The sequence below is a fragment of the Chlamydomonas reinhardtii genome, chromosome 2 (assembly GCF_000002595.2).
Source record: "Chlamydomonas reinhardtii strain CC-503 cw92 mt+ chromosome 2, whole genome shotgun sequence".
In the NCBI taxonomy this organism is placed as follows: domain Eukaryota; kingdom Viridiplantae; phylum Chlorophyta; class Chlorophyceae; order Chlamydomonadales; family Chlamydomonadaceae; genus Chlamydomonas; species Chlamydomonas reinhardtii.
Window position 1 is genome coordinate 934,141 of NC_057005.1, and position 20,664 is coordinate 954,804.

Genomic DNA, 20,664 nt, shown 5'->3' on the forward strand with positions numbered 1-20,664 from the left:
ACACAGCTTTGTAGGCCATGGTGCACTACTCCATGCATGGAATTTCGCTTCTCAGTCACAGGCGCAATGCAGTGCACTTGTATCCTTAAACAGTCGTATGCGTTTATTGATTTGTGGCATTAGGTCATTCGGTGCGTCCACGGCCACTCACTTCATTGGGCTGTGGCTTGCTGCAGCAAATGGTCGTTCCAGAGCTTGCAAAACCCTTCTTACATTGGATTATACTTCATACTACTCATTGATACGCCTGGGGCACCTTCAGGGGCTGGCTGAAAAAGAAGTGGCCCAACCGTGTAGGCCAGCACTTCAACTATGCTAGTTTAGTAAGTTTATCAGTTATTACTGCCACTTGAGGCCGCTGTGGCGCTGCCCGGCGGTCAAAAAGCGGCAAGGAAACAACAAAATGGACCGGAGGGAGGGCCGAGCGGCCGGCGCTAATGCCAGCAAAGGCTATGACATGCCGGCGAGCCCTTACATTACTGGAATTGCCGAACAGGTATACTGCGTTGCCTTCGCGGGGTCTTAACGGGGTATTAACGTAGGGCTGGGACCAGAACTGGGTGGGTGTTTCAAGGGGGCTCGGTGTACAACGCTGCGTGTCACACGCGACATCGCTGACACCTTGCCGCCACCCACTGCACCTCTGACGGAGCCTCGTGTTCCATCAATCCCTGCACCCCTCCGCCTACGTAAACGCCGCGCACACAGGCTCAACACATTCAGTCGCTTCAGGAGCGCATCTCGGAGCTGGAGGAGGCGCTGAAGCGCGAGCGCCACCGCGCGGACCTGTGTGAGCAGCAGCTGGAGCAATGCATGGCGGCAGCACAGCAGCACGCCGCCGCCGCAGCCGTGCAACAACAGCTGCTGGCGGCGGCGGCCGCTGGCGCAGACATCGGCTCCGCCGCCGCCTCGGCGGCCGTCGTCGGCGGCGCCGGCGTGCTTGCGCCGCCGCAGCACCTGCAGCAGCTGCGCATCGCATCCACCACCAGCGGCATCGAAAGCGGCGGCGGCGGTGGCGGCCCAACGTCGACATCGGCTTCCGCTTCCTTGTCCGGCGCGGCGGCAGGGGCGGGCGCAGGGCCAAGCAGTGTGGGGTCGGGAATGCGCACGCCCACCTCCTCGGCGGCGGGGGCGGCTGCTGCGACCGCGACGTTATTGTCGTCGTCTCCGCGCTTTGCCGGCGCCGTGCCACACCCAAGCTTCACTGGGGCCCAGGCGGGCGGCAGCGGTACCGCTGGCGGGGCAGCGCGCAGCGCTGCAAGCATGTCCAAAGGGGCGGCAGGCGCCAGTGCTGGTGCCGGCGCCGGCACAGCCGGGCCGCTGGCGGTGGCGGCGGAGGGCGCGGCGGCGGCGGCGGCGGCAGATAGGGGCTCGCCGGCGGGCTGGCTGCCGCAGGGCCCTGTCGACGTGAATGCGGTGGCGACGTCGTCGTCGCTGTTACATCGGGTGACGTCGTCGCCGTCGTTGCGATCATTCGCGCTGGGGCCGGTGCCTAATGCCGGGCCGTCACGGTCGCGGCTGCTGCCGAATGGGCCCGCGGCGGGCTCGCCATCAACGGCGGGGCCAGCGGGGGACGAGAGCTCGTTAGCAGCCGAGCAGGAGCACACGGCGTCAGCGGCTGGGGCTGCGGACAGCGAGGCGGGTGCCAGCATCAGCACGGCCACGGCTGCGGGTTTTGCAGTGGCTCAGGACGGGACGGCACCGGCGGCGGCGCTGGCGTTCGCGGCTGATGCCGTCGCACCGGCAGGGTCGCGCCTGGCCCAATCGTCAGCGCTCAGCTCCTCGCTGGCAGCGGGAGCGGCGGCGCTGGGGCTAGATGCGATCTTTGGTGAGCACACTGGTGCCTCGCCGTCCGGGCCGTACAGCCACGCGATTGCAGTCGAGCTCTTGAGCACGGGCGACACTGCCGCCACCGTCGACGCAGTAACAGCAACAGCAACAGCAGGAGAAGGGCGGGACGGCAGTGAAGGCGGCTACGCCGCCGCCGCCGCCTCGGGCCTGCCGTCGGCGCGCCGCTGCGTGGGCTGCACCAGCCCCGATTGCAGCGCAGCCACCGCCTCAGTGGCGGCCCTGGCGGCGGCCGCCACGGCCGCCACGGAGGCTGACAGCTCAGCGTACGACAGCGGTGCAGTGGCGTTGCCGTACGGCGACGGCGAGTACGTCACCATCACGAGGCGTGAGTACGAACTGCTGTTGCTCAAAGACAAGGCCATGGATGTGCTACAGGTGCGTGGGGCGTGGCGGGGCAGGGGCTGGGGCAGGGGCTGGGGCAGGGGCTGGGCCTGGGACATGGGCAGGGTCTGCGGCTGGGGCAGGAGCTGGGGCAGAAGCAGGGCAAGCGGCAGGGGTCGGCCCAACAGCAAGGCCGGGCGTGGGGCTTGCGGACGGTCTGTGCAATTCTGCGGAAGGCACGCCAATTGGCGTAGCCGCAATGTGACGCGCTTGCTTCACGAGCTCTGTTCTGGCCCGATGCCGCTGATCTGGGTACCTGATCATGCGCCCAGTGCTTGCCGCCCTCATTTGCTGTGGGCAACGTCCCGGCGTCTCATGCCCTCTAATTCATGCAAGAGCGAGAACACCGCCTCACAACCCGCTGACTGCCAGCCCACGCACTCAACCGCCCAACCCGCCTCGCCGTGCAGGAGGGCATCACCATCGCTGACTGCTCGCTGCCCGACATGCCGCTCATCTACGCCAACGCCGGCTTTGTGCGCACCACCGGCTACAGCGCGGCCTACGTGCTGGGCAAGAACTGCAGGTGCGGGCGGGCCGTAGCGAGTGACTCGGACTCTTGCAGAGAGCGCAACGGTAGTGAGAATGCCGCAAAGGCTTTGATAATAGAATGTTAATAGGGAGAAACCTTGCATGAACTGGGCGCACAACCGCGGAGCAGGTTTGTGCAGAAGCTAGGTGCACAACCGGAGCAAGGCACACCTGCTCATGACGTGTCGCTTGCTGGTGCGGGTTTTCTACCTTCATCGCGCCTCACGTCCTCTTTCGTGCCGCCCGACGACGCAGGTTCCTGCAGGGCGAGGGCACGGACAGCCAGCCAGTGCTGGACCTCAAGAAAGCCATCAGCGAGGGCAAGAGCTGCGTGGTGCAGGTGCGGCGGCGGCGGGGCGGGCGGCGGGAGCGGGGTCGGGAGGGATGCTGACCGGCACGCTCCGGAGGTAGCTGTGCCCATCATGGCAAATACCCGTTAGCAGCGCGCACGTGGTGGCTGACTGAAAGGCCAGATTGCCTCAGACGCTTGTACTTCAACCCTACATCTGACACCCCCCACCGCCTCACTCTCCTCCCAAACCACACACACGCACGCGACACGCGCAGCTGCTCAACTACAAGAAGAATGGCGACCCGTTTGTCAACTACCTGTCGCTCACGCCCATCCACGACGCCGCCACGGGCCGCCTGACGCACTACGTGGGCGTGCAGTCCGACATCACCGAGCTCGTCAACCACAAGAAGGCCGAGCTGGCGGCAAAGCACGCCGCTCTGCAGGTGGGCGAGAGCCGCGGTGCTACGCACTAGCAGGAATGTTTGGGGCTTCGTGCAGTTTTTTTACCGGAAAAGGTGGCTGGCCCGGCGGCCGTTCGTGTGGGGTTCTCAGGACTCGCAGATGGTTGTTACGGAATTGTTGCGGTCCCGAACGCCCCTCCGCACCTACCGTATCTTGACTTGTAGGCTGCGGTTGCGACGGAGGCCAAGTCGCAGTTCCTGGCGCGCATGAGTCACGAGATCCGCACGCCGCTGAACGGCATGATCGCGGTGGGGCAGCTGCTGGCGGAAACCAGCTTGACGCCGGCACAGTGGGACCTGGTCAACACCATCCGCTGCAGTGGCGAGACGTTGCTTACGCTCATCACAGGTGAGGGCTCGGGACAACTTTGCCTTGATTGTGAACGTAGGCAGAGAGGGAAAGGAAGACACGCCCGGTACATGCGTTTTGGTTTGTGAGGCTACCGTATGCGAATGGCGCGCGTGTTCACCCCGGGGCTGCAGCAGGTGCCGTTGCAGACTGTTTCTGTTGCTCCAGCTGATTATGGTATCATGTCGTCGTATGTTTAGGTTTGCGCGAACGCACATTGCCCCTCGCACAGACATCCTGGACTTCTCCCGCATTGAGGCCAACAAGATGGTGCTGCACAACGCCGTGTTCAAACTGGACACCGTCATTGAGGCCGCCATGGAGATAGCGGGGCTCAAGGCGGCGCAGCGTCGGCTGCAGGTGCGGCGGTGGCAGGTGGCGGCGGCGGCAATGGCGGAGGCAGTGTGTTGTGGTGACAGCGAGCGTGGTATGGATATGGCACTGATGGCCGTCGGGAAAGCCGTCAAAGCGACGCAAGCGGAACTTTTAACAGGAAGGGGCAAACAGCGCGCTTGCTTAGGCGCATCCATGAATAACGCGTCTCATACTCGTACACTGAGTGAAATACTCGCTCGTCATTGTCGCAGGTTGCGTACCACGTGGCTGAGAACATGCCGCGGATGCTGTACGGCGACGCCCAGCGGCTGCAACAGATCCTGCTCAACATCCTCAACAACGGCATCAAGTTCACGGAGGAGGGAGAGCTGCTGCTGGAGGTGTGGGCGGAGGGCGTGTTCCCGCCCTACGCCGGCTCCGCCGCCGCCGCCGCGGCGGCGGTGCCCGCCGCCGCCACCACCGCGGCCGCGACAGCGGGCGCTGCCGCAGCGTCGCCGCCAGGCGCCTCCGCCGCGCCGGCAGAGGCCGGCACCGGCGCCGACACCGCGGCCGCCACGGCCGCGGCGCCTACTGCTCCCGTGGCGGCAGCAGTCGTGCCGCCGGCGCCGAACGGCCCCGAGGCGGACTGGCCGCTCATGGTCATCCGCTTCAGCGTGCGCGACACGGGCATCGGCATCGCGCCCGCGGACCTGGGCCGCTTGTTCAACTCGTTCACGCAGGTGGACGCCTCGCACACGCGCCGCTACGGCGGCAGCGGCCTGGGACTCGCCATCAGCCGCAAGCTGTGTGAGGCCATGGGCGGGCAGATGTGGGTGGAGTCGGAGGGACTCAATCGGGGCAGCACCTTCTCGTGGACCATCACCTGCCGACTGCCGCAGTCTGGCGGCTCCAAGCGCCGCGGGCGGCGCTCCTCGCTCGTGTGCGTGTCGCGGCCGCCGCTGGGCGGCATGGGCGGCGCCGTCACCACCGCAGGATACCTCGGGTACGGCAGCGGCGGCAGCGGCCCCGGCTCCGCCGCCGGCCCGGGCTCCGCCAGCGGCGTCGGCGCCGTCGCGTCGCCGCGTGCCGCCACTGTGGCTGGCATTGTCGGCGGCTGGGGCGCCGCCGCTGGCGGCGCTGGCGGCACCAGCTCGGTTGCGGCAGCGCTGGCGGCGGCCATTGGGGTGGGCGCCGCTGGCAGCGCAGCTGTGGGCCCACAGAGCCATCTAGCTACCGCGGGGGGGGCGCAGGGTCCGCGCGCGCACAGTGGCGGCTCGGCGTGGGTCTCGGCGGCGGCGGCACCGCCGTCGTCTTCATCCAGCGTTGTGCCGTTCTCTGGCGCCGCGGTGCTGGAGGAAGGGGCCCTCGTTGCGGCAGAGGCGCCCGCGCGCGCGGCCATGGAGCCCTCAGCGGAGAAGCTGCTTCCCAGCAGCGGCGGCGCAAACAGCAACATCGCAATCGCCGGCCCTTCCAGCATCAGTGCGAGCCAGGTCAGCGGCGACGGCCTGTTTGCTGCTGCAGCCGCCGCTCCCCCTGGTCCGGCGGCGACCGCCGGGCTCATCCAGGGCGCCGCCGGCTCTGTTCCAATGGCGCCGCCGCCGTGGACCTGGTCCACTGGCGGCCAATCGCACGGCTCCGCTGCCTCGGGCGGTGTCGGCGGCGTCGGCGCCAACAGCTTTGGCCGCGAGCGCGCCAGCGCCACCGGTGCGCTTGGAGGGCCAGTTGCGGCGGCGGCGGCGGCGGCAGCCGCGGCCGCGGCCGCTGGCGGCGCCGGAGGCGCCGCCGGAGGTGACGGTGGCGGCCGTGGTGGCAGCCTGTATGAGGGGCTGTCGCAGTATGGGTTCACTGCCTCGGCGTCAGCGTCGGTGGCGGCGGCGCTGACTGGCGGCGGTGATCCCAACACGTCGCTGCCGTTGCTGCGCGGCAAGAAGGTCCTCCTGGTGGAGCCGTGTGAGATGGTGAGTGGAGCCGTGCCACGGCGATGAACGACACAGCCCTCGATCTTTTTGTGTAGCCCTGGAGCGCGTGCGGTCTGGTTGGTTGGCTGCCCACGATACGGTACTCCTCCCTTGCTGCGTGTGTTTGTTCGCCGGTCGGGCCAAGCAGCCTGCATACGGTAGCATGTCATTGTCGCGCCTTGCTTGCACATATCCGACCCGCACCGCTAACACGACGCAAACACCATCACACCCCCAACAGGTGCGGCAGGTGCTGATGCTGGCGCTGACGTCCTGGGGCTGCCGCGTGTGTGCGGTGATCAGCCCCGCGGACGCCATTGCCAAGCTGCTACGCTGCGGCACGCTGGCGGAGGCGCACGCGCCCACAACCAAGCCATCGCCGCCGCACAGGTGCAGAGCAAGGGCTGCCAGCTTTGACACTCGCTCCCTATTAGTGCGAGCTGGAAAGCCAGTGTCACAGGCTCACAGAACGCTGCTGTCGCCGGGCTTTGGTGATTAACAAGTGGGTGCTAACCATGTGTCTGCGGCTGTGCCTTCCTGCATGCGTCCTGTCCGCACGCAGGCCCTGCATGCGGCTTCGGCACACCGGCTCCGACCCCTCACTCAGCACCTCGCTGTACGACACCCCGGGGCCGTACGACTGCGTCATCCTGGACATGCAGGTGCGGCGTGCGGGTTTCGGCGTGTACGGCGTGCACGGCGTGGGCCCCTGCGTGCACGTGCGCGCAGCCGGCCGCGCCAGCTGATCATTGCTTGCCTTTGCTGGACGCTCCGACACCCTGACCTCTCTGGCTCCCTGTCTGTCGTAAACAAACTCATTCTTCCTGTGTGTGCGTGTGTCCCGTACGTGTCTCCTGTGGCGTTGCAGGCCACCTGCCTGCTACGCGCGCTCACGCGCTGCGACGACCGCGAGGCCCAGCGACTCGTGTTCCTGGGCTGGCCGGGGCAGAACGAGCCGGAGGACGAGGAGGAGGAGTACGAGGGCGAAGACCAGGAGGAGGACGAGGAGGAGGAGGAGGGGGCCCGCGGCGGGAGCGAGGGAGCGGCGGGACCGCAGGGCGAGGAGGAGGCTGGGCCGCCGCCGCGGCGGAGCCTGCCTGGGAGCGGGGCGCGGGTGTCGCACGACGCATCCGCTCTCACGGCGGGCGGCATGGCTGGAGGCTCGGGAGCGGGCGGCGTTTCGTCCTCGCCGTATGATTTTGTGGAGGCGCTCCCCGCTGACGTGACGGCTCGGCCGCCGCGCGCGGTGACGGAGGAGATGTCGAAGACGCAGGTGCGTTGGCGGGCACACGTGGAGTCTGTAGTCCAAGCGGCGTGGTAGGGGCAGTCGGGGCAGCGTCCGGCAAAAGGAGCGTGCTTCTTGCTCACTGACAAGTGATCGCCTTCGCCCCTTCTCATCCTCTCTGCGGCCCCAATGCGCCCCGCCTTGCGGCCCACCATTTCTCTTTTCATCTTACCCTTCATCAGCACCCGCTTGCTCGCCCTGCCCCCAACCCTCACCACTCCACCACACCGCCACACCTCTACTCACACCCTGCGTGTCCGCCCCCACGAACGCACGCGCGCGCACAGAACCGGCAGCTGGGCTACGTGACTGTGACGCGGCCGGTGCGGCAGGGGCGACTCAAGCTGGCGCTGGAGGAGGTGCTCATGATGCAGCTGGACGGCGGCGTGGCGGCGCACCACCAGGTGTGTGTGGGGGGGGGGGGGTTGCAAGGATGTTTGGAAAAGCGGTACAGGATGCACTGAAGACTGCAGACAGCGGGAGGGCGTAGATACCAGCCCAAACTACATCGCATCCAATGGGGGTGAGCCATTCATGCGAACGGTTTGTGCGAAATATGGAAGTGCCGACGTCCAGAGGCACAGCGGGGGCTGGCGGGGCAGGACGGGTTGGAGGGATTTGGGGAGGTGTGGCCGTGTGGGTGGGGCTTGTGGGCGCGAAAGGCCTCTCCTTCCCGTGACAGCGCATGCATGTTCACGAGCTCACAGCCTCCATTCCTCATCAACGTGTGCCCCAATGGTGCCAACCGCTACTGCGGCAGGGCTACTGGAGCGATGAGGGCGAGGAGGACCCGGGCGCAGGGCTGCCGCGCCCGGCGATTGCCGGCTCCGGCTGCGCGCCGGTGTTGCCGCCAGGTCCGGCGGCGCGCGGCGCCAGCTGTAGGTCCATGGACCTAAGCGGCTTTGGCGAGGAGCTGATGTTATCGCCGTCGCCACCCGTGTCGGTTGCCACCTCCGCCACCACCGCCACCACCCTCGGAACCACTGGCACTGCTGCATCACAACAGCAGCAGCAGCAGCAGCAGGCGGCTTCGGGGGCTGGGTTAGGGCACACGCACGGCGGCGCTCGGCAGGGCACGGTGACGGAGGGTGCTGCTGCGGCTTGGCTAACGGCAGAGGCCGGTCTTCAATCCCACCACCATCACCACCATCATCAACAACAACCGCACCACCACCAACAGCAGCAGCAGCCTGGCAACGTGCAGGGCGTGGGTCTGCCAAGTTCCGCGGCGTTGGCATGGGTGCGCGGCAGCAGCTCCGGCAAACAACAGCCCAGCAGCAGCCCCACCTTTGCGGCGGTGTCGGCCATTGCCCGGAGGCGAGACAGCTTCGACCCGCTTGGAGCGCTGGGCTCGCACGGGGGCGGCGGCAGCTATTCGCACGCGGGCAGCGGGACGGGCATGTCGCACACGCCGCACCACGGCTCGCTGGCGTCGTCGCTCAAGCCGGCGCTGGTGCGTGGGTGCCTTGTGATGAGCGTGCGTGCGTGCGGGTGTTCGTGCGTGCGGGTGTGCGGGTGTGCGGGTGTGCTGTTGAGGGATGACACATGATGAGTGCATGCATGATTGCGTGTATGCGTGCGTGCTTGTGTGTGCCGGTGGTCGCGATTGCACCATGATCTGCACACTGCATGGGGCGCGAGTCTGCCAGCGCAGTCAGCATGCAGTCAGCATGTGCTGCTTATAACTCTTTGCCAGAGCCCTCCCGGTGAACCAACTTGTTCGGAAGCTGCAGCTGCAGCAGCGGCACGCCCCTCTCTGTCAATGCATGCCAAACCTACCACGCCCACATAGCATAGTCAACACAAGCTTGATGCAACTCTTCCTCCTCCCACCACCTGCAGGTGAAGAAGTCGGGCAGCAGCGCCGAGCTGGCAGACCTGAAGCCCGCGGCGGAGGGCGCGGCGGGCGGCCGTGTCCGCATCCTGCTTGCGGAGGACAACGCCATCAACATGAAAGTGGCGCTGGGCATCCTCAAGCGCACCCTGCCCGCCGCGGACGTGGTCACGGCGGAGAACGGCGTGCAGGTGCGAGCGCGCAGGCGGCGGGTGGGAGCAAGCGGGGGAGCAGGGGTGCGCAGCGCTTGCAGAGCCCAGGAGACGTGCACAAACAACGTGCAACCTGACACGGGGAGGCAGGGTTTGCGGAGCCAATGCGTGCACAACAGGCGCAGTAGGCGCAGTTCCTTGGCACCATCCCTGCCACCTGAAGACCTGTCCTTACAATCCCCACAACCACCACCATCCCACCAATCTTACCCCCACCGCCACCCCAACCACTCCCTCTCCAGGCTCTGGACGCGGTGGCGGCTCGCCCCGGCGGCCTGGACTCATTCGACGTGGTGTTGATGGACCTGCACATGCCCGTCATGGGCGGGATGGAGGCGGTGGCGCAGCTGCAGCAGCGGTACCCCAACAGGTGGGGCGGACCGGAGAGGGAGGGCAGGGGTACGGGGTGGAGAGGGAGGCATACGAGGCAGGGGCAGAGGTGCGGGGAGGCGAGGACTGGACTGACTAATGATCAGATTCAACCGCATCCGCTGCGGGCCTCTGACCCATGCTCTGTCGCCGCGCCGCCTGCAGGCACTGCCGTGTGGTGGCTGTGACGGCGGACGCGTTTGAGGACACGCGCGACAGCTGCCTGGCCGCGGGCTTTGACGGATGGCTCACAAAGCCGTTCCGCGTGGAGGACCTGGTAGGTGTGAGGTGTGGGGTGCGCGAAGGGTGTGGGGTGTGGGAGTTGTAGGTGTGAGCGTTGCGGGGGTTGTGGGCGGGAGCGGACATGAATGCACAGCTCCGCGCCAAGTCGGTGCTGATGTTGCCGCGTGTAACTCAATCGCCGTGTGCTCTGTAGGTACGGGTGGTGGGGGAGCACTTGGTCGCGGCTCGCTCCGCAACCACGGCTGCGGCGGCGGCGGCGGCAGCAGCCGGCGCCGCAGGCGCCAGCGGCGCCGGCGCGCCAGGCGCCAGCGGCGGCACTGGCGGCAGCGCCACCACATCAGCTTCGCAGGCTACGGGGAGCGGAAGGTGGTGAATTCGAGTGCCCTAGCGGCGCATGGCGGGTTCGGCACAGCCCGCAGCCGTGTGCGGGCGGAACTGCGGCCTGCCGTCACGAACTTGGAAGCTTATTACCCATAGCGACACGTTTTGCTTTTGTTCTGCCATGCGCCAGTGTCGGCGCCCGCTTCCTCGCAATTTTCACACCCATCTTTTCACCAATTTATATTCTTGTCAGTCTGGAGTGAGGTTAGCAAGGTTGAGTATGTAGTGAGGTGTGGTGAGCGAGGCGTCGGGATTTTGCTGCGAGAGAGAGTTAGAGCGCTATCCAACGATTCACGAGCCACCTTTGAGAGACTGCAAAGCAGTTACGGTTTAGGCCGGTGGAAGCGGTTGGAGGGGAGACCCTGCCGGTGTTGATCATGTGTCCCCCAATGCTGCTGCTGACGCAGCTACTGAGGCAGGTGGCACCCGGCATTGGATGTGGTCGTTGGGGATGTGGGGTCCCAAGCATCGGTATCGGTATGCTGGACTGACACGTCAGGGGTGTTACTTAGGCCAGGTCAGGGAGTGTGCTGCTGTAGAAGCTTTGGCGGGCAGCCCGTCCTAGTCGTGCGTTGCTCAGGACGTGGAGAGTCGTACAGCAGCACTGACACAGAACTCTTGGTCTGCATGTCGAGCACTGGCACGTCAGACAAAACAGTTGCAAAGCACGGGCACCGCGGCCCCATGCGGCTGCCCGCCTGAACACTGCCCGATGAGCTGATCCGGCTAGCTCGTCAACAGGGCGGGTGTTTGAGTGGTCCGCGGTCAGGAGCGATTGATCGCTGCCGCACGAAAGGCGCTGCAAGCAGGCTGCAAGAGTGATTTATTGCGTCGGACCAGTGCTAGATGTTTCCCTTGCACTCCGTATGTCGCGGAGAACGAGGCTTGACGGGGTGCCCTGACGGACTTCGAACGGGGCGTTCATTGGTCCAGCCCACTTCTGCCGTGCTTTCGGGGGCCGCCGCTTCCGCTTTCCAAGCTGGAACGTGCTAGCACTTTGTTATGTGATACCGAGAAGACCAAGGGGGGCTAGTTGCATACGTGAAGGAGGCATGTAGATGTAGCAAGGTCTAGGCCACTGTCCAGGTGAGGGCGTGTGGTGTGGAGCCCCTGAGCGGTGCTGGGTCTTGGTGGCCTCGCCAGCGTTCAATGCAACAGGACACTCAACGGATTGGACATGGAACGTGTATGGGGGGGTGGTTTGGAGGGCCGCATGGCTGGGCGCGGATTCCTGCAGCAGGGCCGTATGCCCGGGCTTATGAGCACGCTCAACCTGGACCTTAAACAGCTCCGTTGGAACTTGAAAGGAAATGATGCAGAGGCAACGCGCTTGCACGGTTGTAGAAAGAGGCCGGGCGCTGCTGGGCGGAGCAACGTGGCCAGGCCGCAATGGCTGAGCAGTTTGCATCGATGGCTGTAGCTGTATGTCCTGCTAGAAGCGCAGTTGTGATGGCGTCATGTCATTCGCGCTCCCTGAATCGGTGCGCTCGGGGGGGCTCAGCCCAGGCCTGACAGGGACACAACTCAACCACATTCTGCTGTGCTGTCTCTATGTACGCCTTTAGAAACCCCTCATGCCACGATCATGCCCCAATCCTATCCAGCCCCAATCCTAGGGATGCGCATAAACCCACACGTCCGCACTCTATGCCAACGCAGCAACGCACAGCCCACAGAAGGATTATCGTGACGTTCTGTTTGCTTACATGCACACGTCCCCGTTCCCGTAACATAACACGCGTACACCACTCTGTACCTATCCTCCTGTGCGTTGACAGTTCCCTGATTAAGACACAACACGTCCTGTTCCTTACCCCAAGGTCCTGCCGACAACTTCACGGCCGGAAAACGTCCGACACGTGTGTCGACCAACACCTGCTGCTACCTGATTCCCTTCATCCACTGGGCCTCAGGGCCTCAATCCTGGCCCAGGCGCACGCGATGCAACCCCATTCCACGTGTCCATGACCAAACCTCTGCCCTTGCCGCTACGACTTCACTGCTGCTCGCCACAGTCATTGCACTTATGTCGCTAAGCCTCCCACGGGCGTGCGAACAACACCGAAGCGCCGCGCTTGCTGGTGCCGGGCCGTCCGCCACGCCAGCTCCTCCATGCTCCATCAAGAGCACTCCCTGGCATCACACCACCAGACGGCAGTGCTAAGAACGCTCCAGCTCCGAGCTGCTCCAGGGGCTGCCGCCACAATGCTCCGCCATCCGCAGACAGTCGAGCGCTTATTTGAATTGCTGGGACCCGCTGCTTACGGCTTCAGCGCCACAGCGCTGCGCAGACCGTTGAAGGGAGCGGCGGTGGCGGGAGCCATACCGCGCAGCGCCACGAAGACGGAGCGGAAGGGGATGAGCGACAGGAAAGACACGTACCATGCCGCCTGGAGCACGTCCAGCGACAGGTCGACAATCCACTCGTGCGCGCGGGCCTGGGTGTCCAGGCGGTATAGCGTCCATGAGATCAGACCCAGGACAGCCACACGCGCCTGCAGCGACCAGCCAGCCGCTGCTGCGGGCTCCGGGTAGAATGGCTTCAGCTTCGCCTGCTCCGCCTTCAGGCTCGCCAGCAAGTTGGCACCCGAGGTCTCACTGACCGACTTCACCAGGTTGGCGACCGAGCTCTCTGCGAGGTCCGATTTCGGTCGCGCGATGGTCACGGAGCGAGCCCCAGGACGGCAATATGCCCTTCTAACGCATTGAGGTCTCGCATGCGTATGCATGTACTCGCAAGAGAGAATAATGCACGAAGGATGAGCTCCAGCGGCCCAGCGTCGAAACGTGCCTTGGAGCCATCACTGGCCCTCGACCCCAACCGGACGCTGCCAGTCCCCATTTGTTTTAGAGAGAACTTACCCTCAGCAGACGCCGCCGAGGTTCGGAGGAAGCGAGCGCCGGGCGCCAGCAGGCCCCGGCTACGCTGAGCAGCAAGGCGCATCATTTTCCTGGTGTCTGTAAGAAAAACAGTCCTAGCTCTATCACAGGCACACAGTCCCGAGACGAGAGGAGGTTCCTTGAGAGACTCGGTTTTCTCCCATGCATGGATTCATAGAGCCTTGCCACTTTGTCAGTTCTGCCTGAGCCCAAAAGAATACAAACTATCTTACGAGTAGAAAAACAACGTGGTGACAAAACTTGGCGCAAAACGCGCGAAGCTGTTGTATTCTACCTGTGCAGCTGTTTGCGCAATGTAGGTAGGCTGTGTTGGCCTCAAAAGTCAGTCCGTGCATATTGCTAGCTTCCAGCCCGGAAGGGTCAGCCGCATTGACCAAGCCGCGCGCAGCACGCTCCAGCCGTGGCTCTTGCGCGAGCGGTACACGGAGCGTGGGAGGGCTAAATGGCCCCAGCGACGCTGGAGGTCTAGCTGGTGGCGTGGAAGGCATAATGGCGGGGGGCTACACTCTGGGCGGTACAGAGATGGCAGACAAGCAGGTCCCGGGGCTCGAGCCAGCTCTGGCCACCACGGCTGATGGCGCCAGCGGTGCAGCGGCATGCAGGGGCGCGGCGAGCGACGTCTTCTTGAGACCGCTCGGCAATCCACCTGATGCTGACAACGCTAACTTGGGCGTTGCGGGTGGCAGAGGCACGGCGGACGGCGCCACCGATTGTGGAGTTGCCGTTGCCGTGCCAACCAACCGCGGGCCAGGACAGCTGCAACCGTCGCCGGCGCCGCACCAGCCACAGGGCGCTGATGGCCCAGCCTGGAAGGACTATCAGACCGTCTTTACGAACGCCAAAGCTGGAATGGACGGTGTCGACAAGGCACGGGTCCAACAGGTTGTGTGGGAGATGAGCAAAGACTCGGCGCACTTCAAAAACGAGCAGCGAAAGCAGGCGTCGGTGCTTGAACGCATAGAGCGAATGAAGCAGCGCTCGGCAGCGCTGACTACGATGGAGATCACAGCTGCCGGCAGGTGAGGAAGCAAGGCTATTCACCAATGGCGCGGCCGTAGCCTCCATCCAGCTGCGCGCAAGCTTGCACCTTGGGCCAGCGCTTCATTCCCGCTCTGCCTGACAAGTGACCAGAGTGCGCCCTCAAACCCCGCGCTGCAGAGCTATGGACGCCCGAATCGCTGGCTGCGAGGCGCGCCGCGACCTGACCCGCACCTGGCTGCACGTAGACATGGACTGCTTCTACGCGGCCGTGCACGAGCGCGAGCAGCCCGAGCTGGTGGGTGTGTAGGGTGGAGAGGTGGTGGGGTCGTGTGCTTTGATGCTAGCTTCCGGAGCTGACCCAAATTCAATCAGCACAAGACGACTAGCTGCCAGGCCGCGCCCTCCTTTGCTGTGTGCCTCAAGACCTTTCACTGCCAGCTTCATGCCACATCACTACTACGGTATCCTAGTGTCCCGGTGTTCCGGTGTCCACGCTGCGGGCGTGCAGAAGCGGCTGCCGGTGGCGGTGGGCGGCATGGGCATGATCTCCACGGCCAACTACGTGGCACGGCGCTTTGGCGTGCGCAGCGCCATGCCCGGCTTCATAGGCAAGAGGCTGTGTCCCAAGGTACGGAACGGCCGGGAGAAGGTGCAGCGCAGCGAGCGCAGCAGCGCAAGGTGTTGTGTGCGCTTTGGTGCGGTGTGGTGCAGTGCAGTCCGTATGCTGTGGGTGTTGAGGGACGGGCGTGCGTGGCCCTGCCCGATACGTCATGCCCGTGCGTGCGGCAGGTTCCGGATGCTCCAGCTGCCAACCGCCAACATTGATGTACTGATCTCTCCATGTGACGCGCACTGTTCACGCCTACAACTCTGCCGCTGCAGCTGGTGTTTGTTAAGCCCGACTTCGCCAAATACACGGAGGCGGCGGCGGTGGTGCGGGGCGCGTTCAAGCAGGTGCAGCGGGGCCTGGAGGAAGCTGGAGAGGGGGAAGGCAGGGGCGCGCGCCGCAACAACGCGCGCCGCATAACCTCTTTCTCCCGCTTACTTAGGTTTGCATGCGGTCGGTTGGTCGGTCCCGCTGTCAAGTGATTACACTCCCCGTGTGTGTGGGAGTGGCGTGCGGAAAGGGCTGCTGTGTTACCTCTCCCGCCTCCGCCACCTCCTTCCTACGTCCTGCGCAGCTGGACCCGGACTTTGAGAGCGGTGGTCTGGACGAGGCTTACCTGGACGTGACTGGCTACTGCACCCGCACCGCCACCAGCGGCGAGGAGGTAGGAGGGGGACGAGACTTTGCGAACACGTGGGCTTGCATGCTTCTGTTGGGCGTGATCCTGTAACTTGGAGGGCGGGCATCAAGGCGCGTGTGCACGTGTTGCGGCCGGCCAAAGTGGCACGCGTGTCTGGCCCAGTATACAATCGCGGACTCACTAGCATCAGCCACGCCAGGCATCCAATTTAGCCCGACGATCTTTGAATGGCTTTCGGCGGTTGATTATGGTTCAGGCCGCTACAGAGCTGCGGCGGCTGGTGAAGGAGGTCAGCGGCGGCCTCACCTGCTCCGTCGGCGTGGCTTGCAACAAGATGCTGGCAAAGGTGGGGCAGGAGGGTCCCATTGTAGGGCGTGCATGCCCATGCACGAATGTGCGGCATCATGTTCGACACCCACACACACACACACACACACACACACACACACACTCCTGCACACACTCACAGATCTGCTCGGACATTAACAAGCCGGATGGGCAGTACGTGCTGCCGGCCTCACGCGCCGCCGTCATGAGCTTCCTGGACACACTGCCGGTGAGGGACAGGCAGAGGGACACACGACCTGCTGGCAGCCAACAGGAGCCAGCAGTAAGAACAGGCAGTAGTGGGACATTGTAGTTGCTGTACAGCCGCCGGTGCAATTGTACCCATATCCGTGCGTGGGCACCTGCCCGCAGGTCCGTAAGATACCATGCATCGGGAAGGTCACGGAGCAGGTGGGTTGTCCTTCACAAGGGCCCGTCGGCACGTCCCGCCCCGCAGAGTTTAGAGTTACCTAGCTATGTTATTCATTTTCCACCGCCTGGGTGATGCGTTATCTCTCATACCCGGCACCTGTTTGCTTCCCCGTCCTCGCCAAGTAAGCCTTCGCGGCTGCTGCTCCCCGCTCTCCGTATGACGCTTGTCGCTGCTCCACCACCACCACCAGCACCACCACCACCACCACCACCACCACCACCACCACCACCACCACCACCACCACCACCACCACCACCACGTCCTCCTCCTTACCTCCACACGGGCACAAAGCCTCCTCCTCCTGCTGCTGCCTGTGTGCCCGCTGACCCCATGTGCCCGCTGCCCCGCCCTCCACGCGCAGGTGCTGCAGGGCGTGTTGGGCGTGTCCACCTGCGGCCAGCTGCTGGCGCCCGCCAGCCGCTGCCGCCTGCCGCTGCTATTCAGCGAGGCCGCGGCCGGCTTCTTCCTGGAGGCGGCGCTGGGACTGGCGCCCACGCGGCACGGGCCCAAGGTGTGGCGCGTGCCTAGATGCACCGGCGCGCTGGCGCGCTAGAGGCGCCCGCGGCAGCCGTGTCCATGTGTCCGTCGCCCTGCCATCAGCGTCTCGCCCGTGCCAAGCCCATTCCACTGGAGACCCTCCCCCATGCAGTGGCGCAGAACACACACATACACACACAAGCAAGCAAACACACAATTTCACACGCGCCTACCCCTGCCCTCGTGCCGCCGCCCAGACCGACACGTCCGTGGACCCGGGCCGCAAGGGCCTGAGCCACGAGCGCACCTTCCGCAACATGTCGGCGCCGGCCGAGCAGGAAGCCATGGCCAAGCAGGTGGGGGCCAGCTCCAGGTTGGGCTTTGATTAATGCGATACGCTTAGGGCACCACACATGTCGTTTTTCATGTCAATTGTTGGGCTGCCAGGCGCGACGCGCACGCGCTGGTATTGTTGCGCTGCCCCTGCCCATACACATGCACAGCTGGTGGAAGCGCTGGTCGCTGACATGGCGGAGGAGGGCATCGAGGGCCGCAACATAACGCTCAAGCTCAAGCTGTCCACATTTGAGGTAAGCCGCCAGCAGTGCAGTTGTTCGTAGCCGTGTGCAAGGCGGTTTCCTGCGGATGTCGGGTCTTGAGGGCCCCATTGTGGCCTGGTTCGTGAGCCCCGGCTCGCAATCGCAGTGCGTGGTCGTCAGCACAGAGCAGGAGTCCCTGCGTGACCGGCCCCACCTCCTCTCTGCATTGCAGGTGCACACGCGGGCAGCCACGATGCCACGCCACGTGCGGACGGTGTCCGATATCCTGCCCGCCGTGCTGCGCCTGCTGCGCGCTGAGATGCCGGTCACCCTACGGCTCATGGGCGTGCGCATGGCCATGCTGCGGAAGGTGCGGGGGCCGCCGGGGTGTCTGCCGCCTCCAGCCAGGCGGCTGGGCCAGCCGTCCCGTGCATATGAAATATGCGTGCACTTGCCATGCAGTTGCACTGAAGCCTGAGATGCACTGAGTCAGGGCCTGCGTGTTGTCTCGCGGCGCGCTGCCGCAGGTGAACGCTGGGGTCAAGAGCCCTCTTGCCCGGCTGCTGGGGCTGCGGAACACTGCCCAGCACACGGACGGGCAGCAGGCCACAGCCGCTGGCACCACGCCCGCCGACGCGACGTCACCGCAACCCCTTGGCTGCGGCAGTGCGCCGCCTGCGTGTGCCGCCACGGCCGCGGTAGGGTTGCAAGCAGCAGCGAGTGCACCGCGCCCGGATGGAGGCTCGGCGGGCGCGGCTGGGCCCGCGGCATCTGCTCCTGCAGGCCGACTCGCTACGGGCTCGGTATGGCCGGCAGCGGTAGCTGCAGCGGCTGCTGCTGGGAATGCAGCAGTCGCACACACAACCGAGCCGGGGGGAAGCCCGCAGTTGCTTGCACAAGGATATGGTGGCCACAACGACTCAAAATGGGGCAGTGACAGGCTGCCAGCCGCGCCTCGCCTGCCGCGGCTGCAGCTTCTCGCACACGCCTCTGCGCCTGGCGGCTCAGGCCACGGACCAGGGCCGGGGAGCAGCTGCGGCGGCGGCGGCAGCACGTGGGCACAGGGGCAGCCGGCGGGTGCGGGCTCCGCACCCACCACTCCGCGCACGGGCATACCCGGGGAAGCTGCTGGGGGTCAGGCACTGGGGCAGCCACCGCGTCCGCCCGCAGCGGCTGCCCCAGGCGCAGCTGCATGCCATGGCGAGGCGTGGGCTTGTGCGGGGGCGTATGCCGGCGGCGCAGGGCTGTGGGACACCTTCGAGGTGGAGGAGGAGGAGCATGAAGCGGAGGAGCACACGGACATTGAGGAGGGGCAGGACCTGGAGGATGAAGCCTGGCCGCAGCAGCAAGACCGAAGCTGCTTTGGCGGCGAGGCGGATGACGCGACCATCTGCATTCTGGACAGCGATGATGATGATGAGGGGTTTCCGTTGCATGCGGATCAAATGGACGGGCGGAAGCAGCCGCAATCATGGCAGCAGCAGGAGCGGGGACATGGGGAGGAGGCACACAGTCACGTTGCGCACAAGCGCAGCGCAGAGCCCGCGGCGACAGGGCCTTCAGGCGCGGCGGCTGGGCCGGGCCACAAGCGGCCGCGGTGCCAGGGCCTGGTCAACGTCGGTGAGGCGGGTGTCAGCGGTGCAGCTGTGGTGGGTCCTGGGGCAGGCGGTGCAGCTGCCACGCAGCCAATGCCTGCGGCTGCAACTTGGGTGTGCTTAGTGTGCACGTACGCGCGCAACCGGCGGCAGTTCCTGCGCTGCGAGATGTGCGACACGCGCAGGGGCTCATCCCGGACCCTAACCTGAGGGGCAGCGCTGCTTTGCCTCGAGAGGCTGCACAGCATCCCGGGGCGCAGGGGCGGAGGCAGCGGGCTGGGCGCAGTGCCACCGAGACTGCCGGCGACCGGAGTCGGCACGCCTCGGGGGTCCTGGTGCTGCCGGCGCAGCATCCGGCAAAGCATCTGGCGCGGGCTGAGCTGTCGGGCGCATGCCGTGTGTGCCCGGAGTGCGGCACGCATGTGTCGGTGTCGTGCTGGCGCGAGCACCAGGACTGGCACGTGGCTGTCCGCCTGTCGCGTGGTGAGGCGCAGTAGCTCGTGAGGCTGGCCATCAGGGGTTTGCCAGCAGGCTCTGGGCTTGCACGCATGGCGTGGCTGGCCATCAGGTTTGCCAGCAGGCTCGGGGCGTTGCACGCATGGTATGTGATGGAAAGTGGCAGTCCGCTGGCGTGGGCGGGCTGTACTTGTGCTCCTGGAGAGCACGACACTCGCCCCAATAATGCAATACGAAGTGGGATTCGCCGGAACCCCAACACTGAATGCACCATGTACCTTCAGGGCCTTTGGTAACCGTCCTGGAAGGCTCAGTGTTCGTGGTGAACTGGTGATGGAAATCCCACTGCACTGCCCAGGGTGGTCGCCTGCCGTTGGTGCACAATCAACGTAGTGATTCCGAGATGAGCCACGCAAGCCGTGTTTTGTACGTCACGAGTAGCGGCAGCAGGACTGACCAAAGAATAACGTACGCAATACGAACTGGGATTGACTTTCAACACTGAATCGCTGAATGCACCATGGACAGTCAGGGCCTTGTGTCCCCATCCGAGGAACCTCGGCGTTTGTGTGGTGAACTGGTGACGGCCTACTTTACTATCCCGGGTTTGTTTCCCAGGCGGTCGCCTGTTCTGGTCACATGATCAACAGAGTGATTCTTCTTTCTAGGCTTCGCGGTGTGGGAGGCCGCGTTCGCAACAGGCACGGATGCCCGCTGTGGGGACCTGGGAATCATGAGCCAGGTTTGAGGCTGCTGACAAGGACCGTAGTATGAGTGGGTCACTCCAGCCATACAGGCTGGCTGGAGTGACTGAGAGTGTCTAACGTCTGTGGCAGATGCGTCGTATGTTAAATGAATACCTTGCGTACAGGAGATGATGCGTTGGGTATTGACGGCCCGCTAGTCCAGCTCCAACGAAGCAGGAAGGCCATGAGCGCGATGTACCCCTTGAGAGTGTCTCGGCAAAATTCACAATGAGTGCGCAAGAGCACGCTAACCAGTAAACATTAGGTACCGGTGTTGGCATTAACGGCCACCACATACGATGTCTGTGCACTACTGGTGGGTAATTGGATGTGTCTAGCGTGCCCAGAGTACTTCGTATGAAAGAATGGACATGGAGTTACTCTCACTACTATCACCAGAACGTGCCCAGCGCCCACAAACTACATGTCAATAATCTTGCTCCTGTCCACTATGTGCGTGTCAATCGTGGCCCCGTGCAGCCGGCACTTGCCACGCG

At 64.8% G+C, this 20,664-nt stretch overlaps 3 protein-coding genes across 3 annotated transcripts; 2 read left to right on the forward strand and 1 right to left on the reverse strand.

The window, feature by feature from the left end:
- Window positions 1–90: 90 nt before the first annotated feature.
- CHLRE_02g079750v5 (uncharacterized protein) lies at window positions 91–11,782 on the forward strand. The gene is made up of 17 exons (XM_001701623.2): window positions 91–496; window positions 709–2,226; window positions 2,643–2,758; window positions 3,019–3,103; window positions 3,331–3,501; window positions 3,685–3,868; window positions 4,101–4,228; window positions 4,456–6,141; window positions 6,383–6,531; window positions 6,704–6,803; window positions 7,010–7,414; window positions 7,714–7,830; window positions 8,187–8,879; window positions 9,269–9,451; window positions 9,715–9,842; window positions 10,007–10,118; window positions 10,278–11,782. The coding sequence occupies exons 1-17, from the start codon at window positions 404–406 to the stop codon at window positions 10,455–10,457; spliced, it is 6,048 nt and encodes a 2,015-aa protein (XP_001701675.2). The 5' UTR covers window positions 91–403; the 3' UTR covers window positions 10,458–11,782.
- A 2-nt stretch (window positions 11,783–11,784) lies between these two features.
- CHLRE_02g079800v5 (uncharacterized protein) lies at window positions 11,785–13,459 on the reverse strand. Its single transcript, XM_001701826.2, has 2 exons — window positions 13,328–13,459; window positions 11,785–13,097 (listed from the first exon to the last, which is right to left on the reverse strand). The coding sequence occupies exons 1-2, from the start codon at window positions 13,407–13,409 to the stop codon at window positions 12,727–12,729; spliced, it is 453 nt and encodes a 150-aa protein (XP_001701878.2). The 5' UTR covers window positions 13,410–13,459; the 3' UTR covers window positions 11,785–12,726.
- Window positions 13,460–13,560: 101 nt separating this feature from the next.
- On the forward strand, window positions 13,561–20,662 carry CHLRE_02g079850v5 (uncharacterized protein). The gene is made up of 13 exons (XM_001701625.2): window positions 13,561–14,385; window positions 14,525–14,642; window positions 14,856–14,975; window positions 15,230–15,301; window positions 15,529–15,618; window positions 15,851–15,940; window positions 16,064–16,150; window positions 16,294–16,332; window positions 16,716–16,865; window positions 17,089–17,187; window positions 17,335–17,421; window positions 17,603–17,740; window positions 17,898–20,662. Exons 1-13 carry the CDS (start codon window positions 13,856–13,858, stop codon window positions 19,173–19,175), a joined length of 2,898 nt encoding a protein of 965 aa, XP_001701677.2. The 5' UTR covers window positions 13,561–13,855; the 3' UTR covers window positions 19,176–20,662.
- The last annotated feature ends 2 nt before the right edge of the window (window positions 20,663–20,664 follow it).

What these genes read in the sequence shown, in the direction of transcription:
- CHLRE_02g079750v5 (XM_001701623.2), top strand. Translation starts at nt 404, where the DNA reads ATGGACCGGAGGGAGGGCCGAGCGGCCGGCGCTAATGCCAGCAAAGGC. An exon ending in CAAAGCACGCCGCTCTGCAG is followed by an intron (nt 3,502 to 3,684) that starts GTGGGCGAGAGC and finishes CTTGACTTGTAG; the next exon opens with GCTGCGGTTGCGACGGAGGC. An exon ending in GTTGCTTACGCTCATCACAG is followed by an intron (nt 3,869 to 4,100) that starts GTGAGGGCTCGG and finishes CCCCTCGCACAG; the next exon opens with ACATCCTGGACTTCTCCCGC.
- CHLRE_02g079850v5 (XM_001701625.2), top strand. Translation starts at nt 13,856, where the DNA reads ATGGCGGGGGGCTACACTCTGGGCGGTACAGAGATGGCAGACAAGCAG. An exon ending in GCAACAAGATGCTGGCAAAG is followed by an intron (nt 15,941 to 16,063) that starts GTGGGGCAGGAG and finishes ACACACTCACAG; the next exon opens with ATCTGCTCGGACATTAACAA. An exon ending in GCATGGCCATGCTGCGGAAG is followed by an intron (nt 17,741 to 17,897) that starts GTGCGGGGGCCG and finishes GCGCTGCCGCAG; the next exon opens with GTGAACGCTGGGGTCAAGAG.
- CHLRE_02g079800v5 (XM_001701826.2), bottom strand. Translation starts at nt 13,409, where the DNA reads ATGCGCCTTGCTGCTCAGCGTAGCCGGGGCCTGCTGGCGCCCGGCGCT. An exon ending in CTCGGCGGCGTCTGCTGAGG is followed by an intron (nt 13,098 to 13,327) that starts GTAAGTTCTCTC and finishes CGGACCTCGCAG; the next exon opens with AGAGCTCGGTCGCCAACCTG.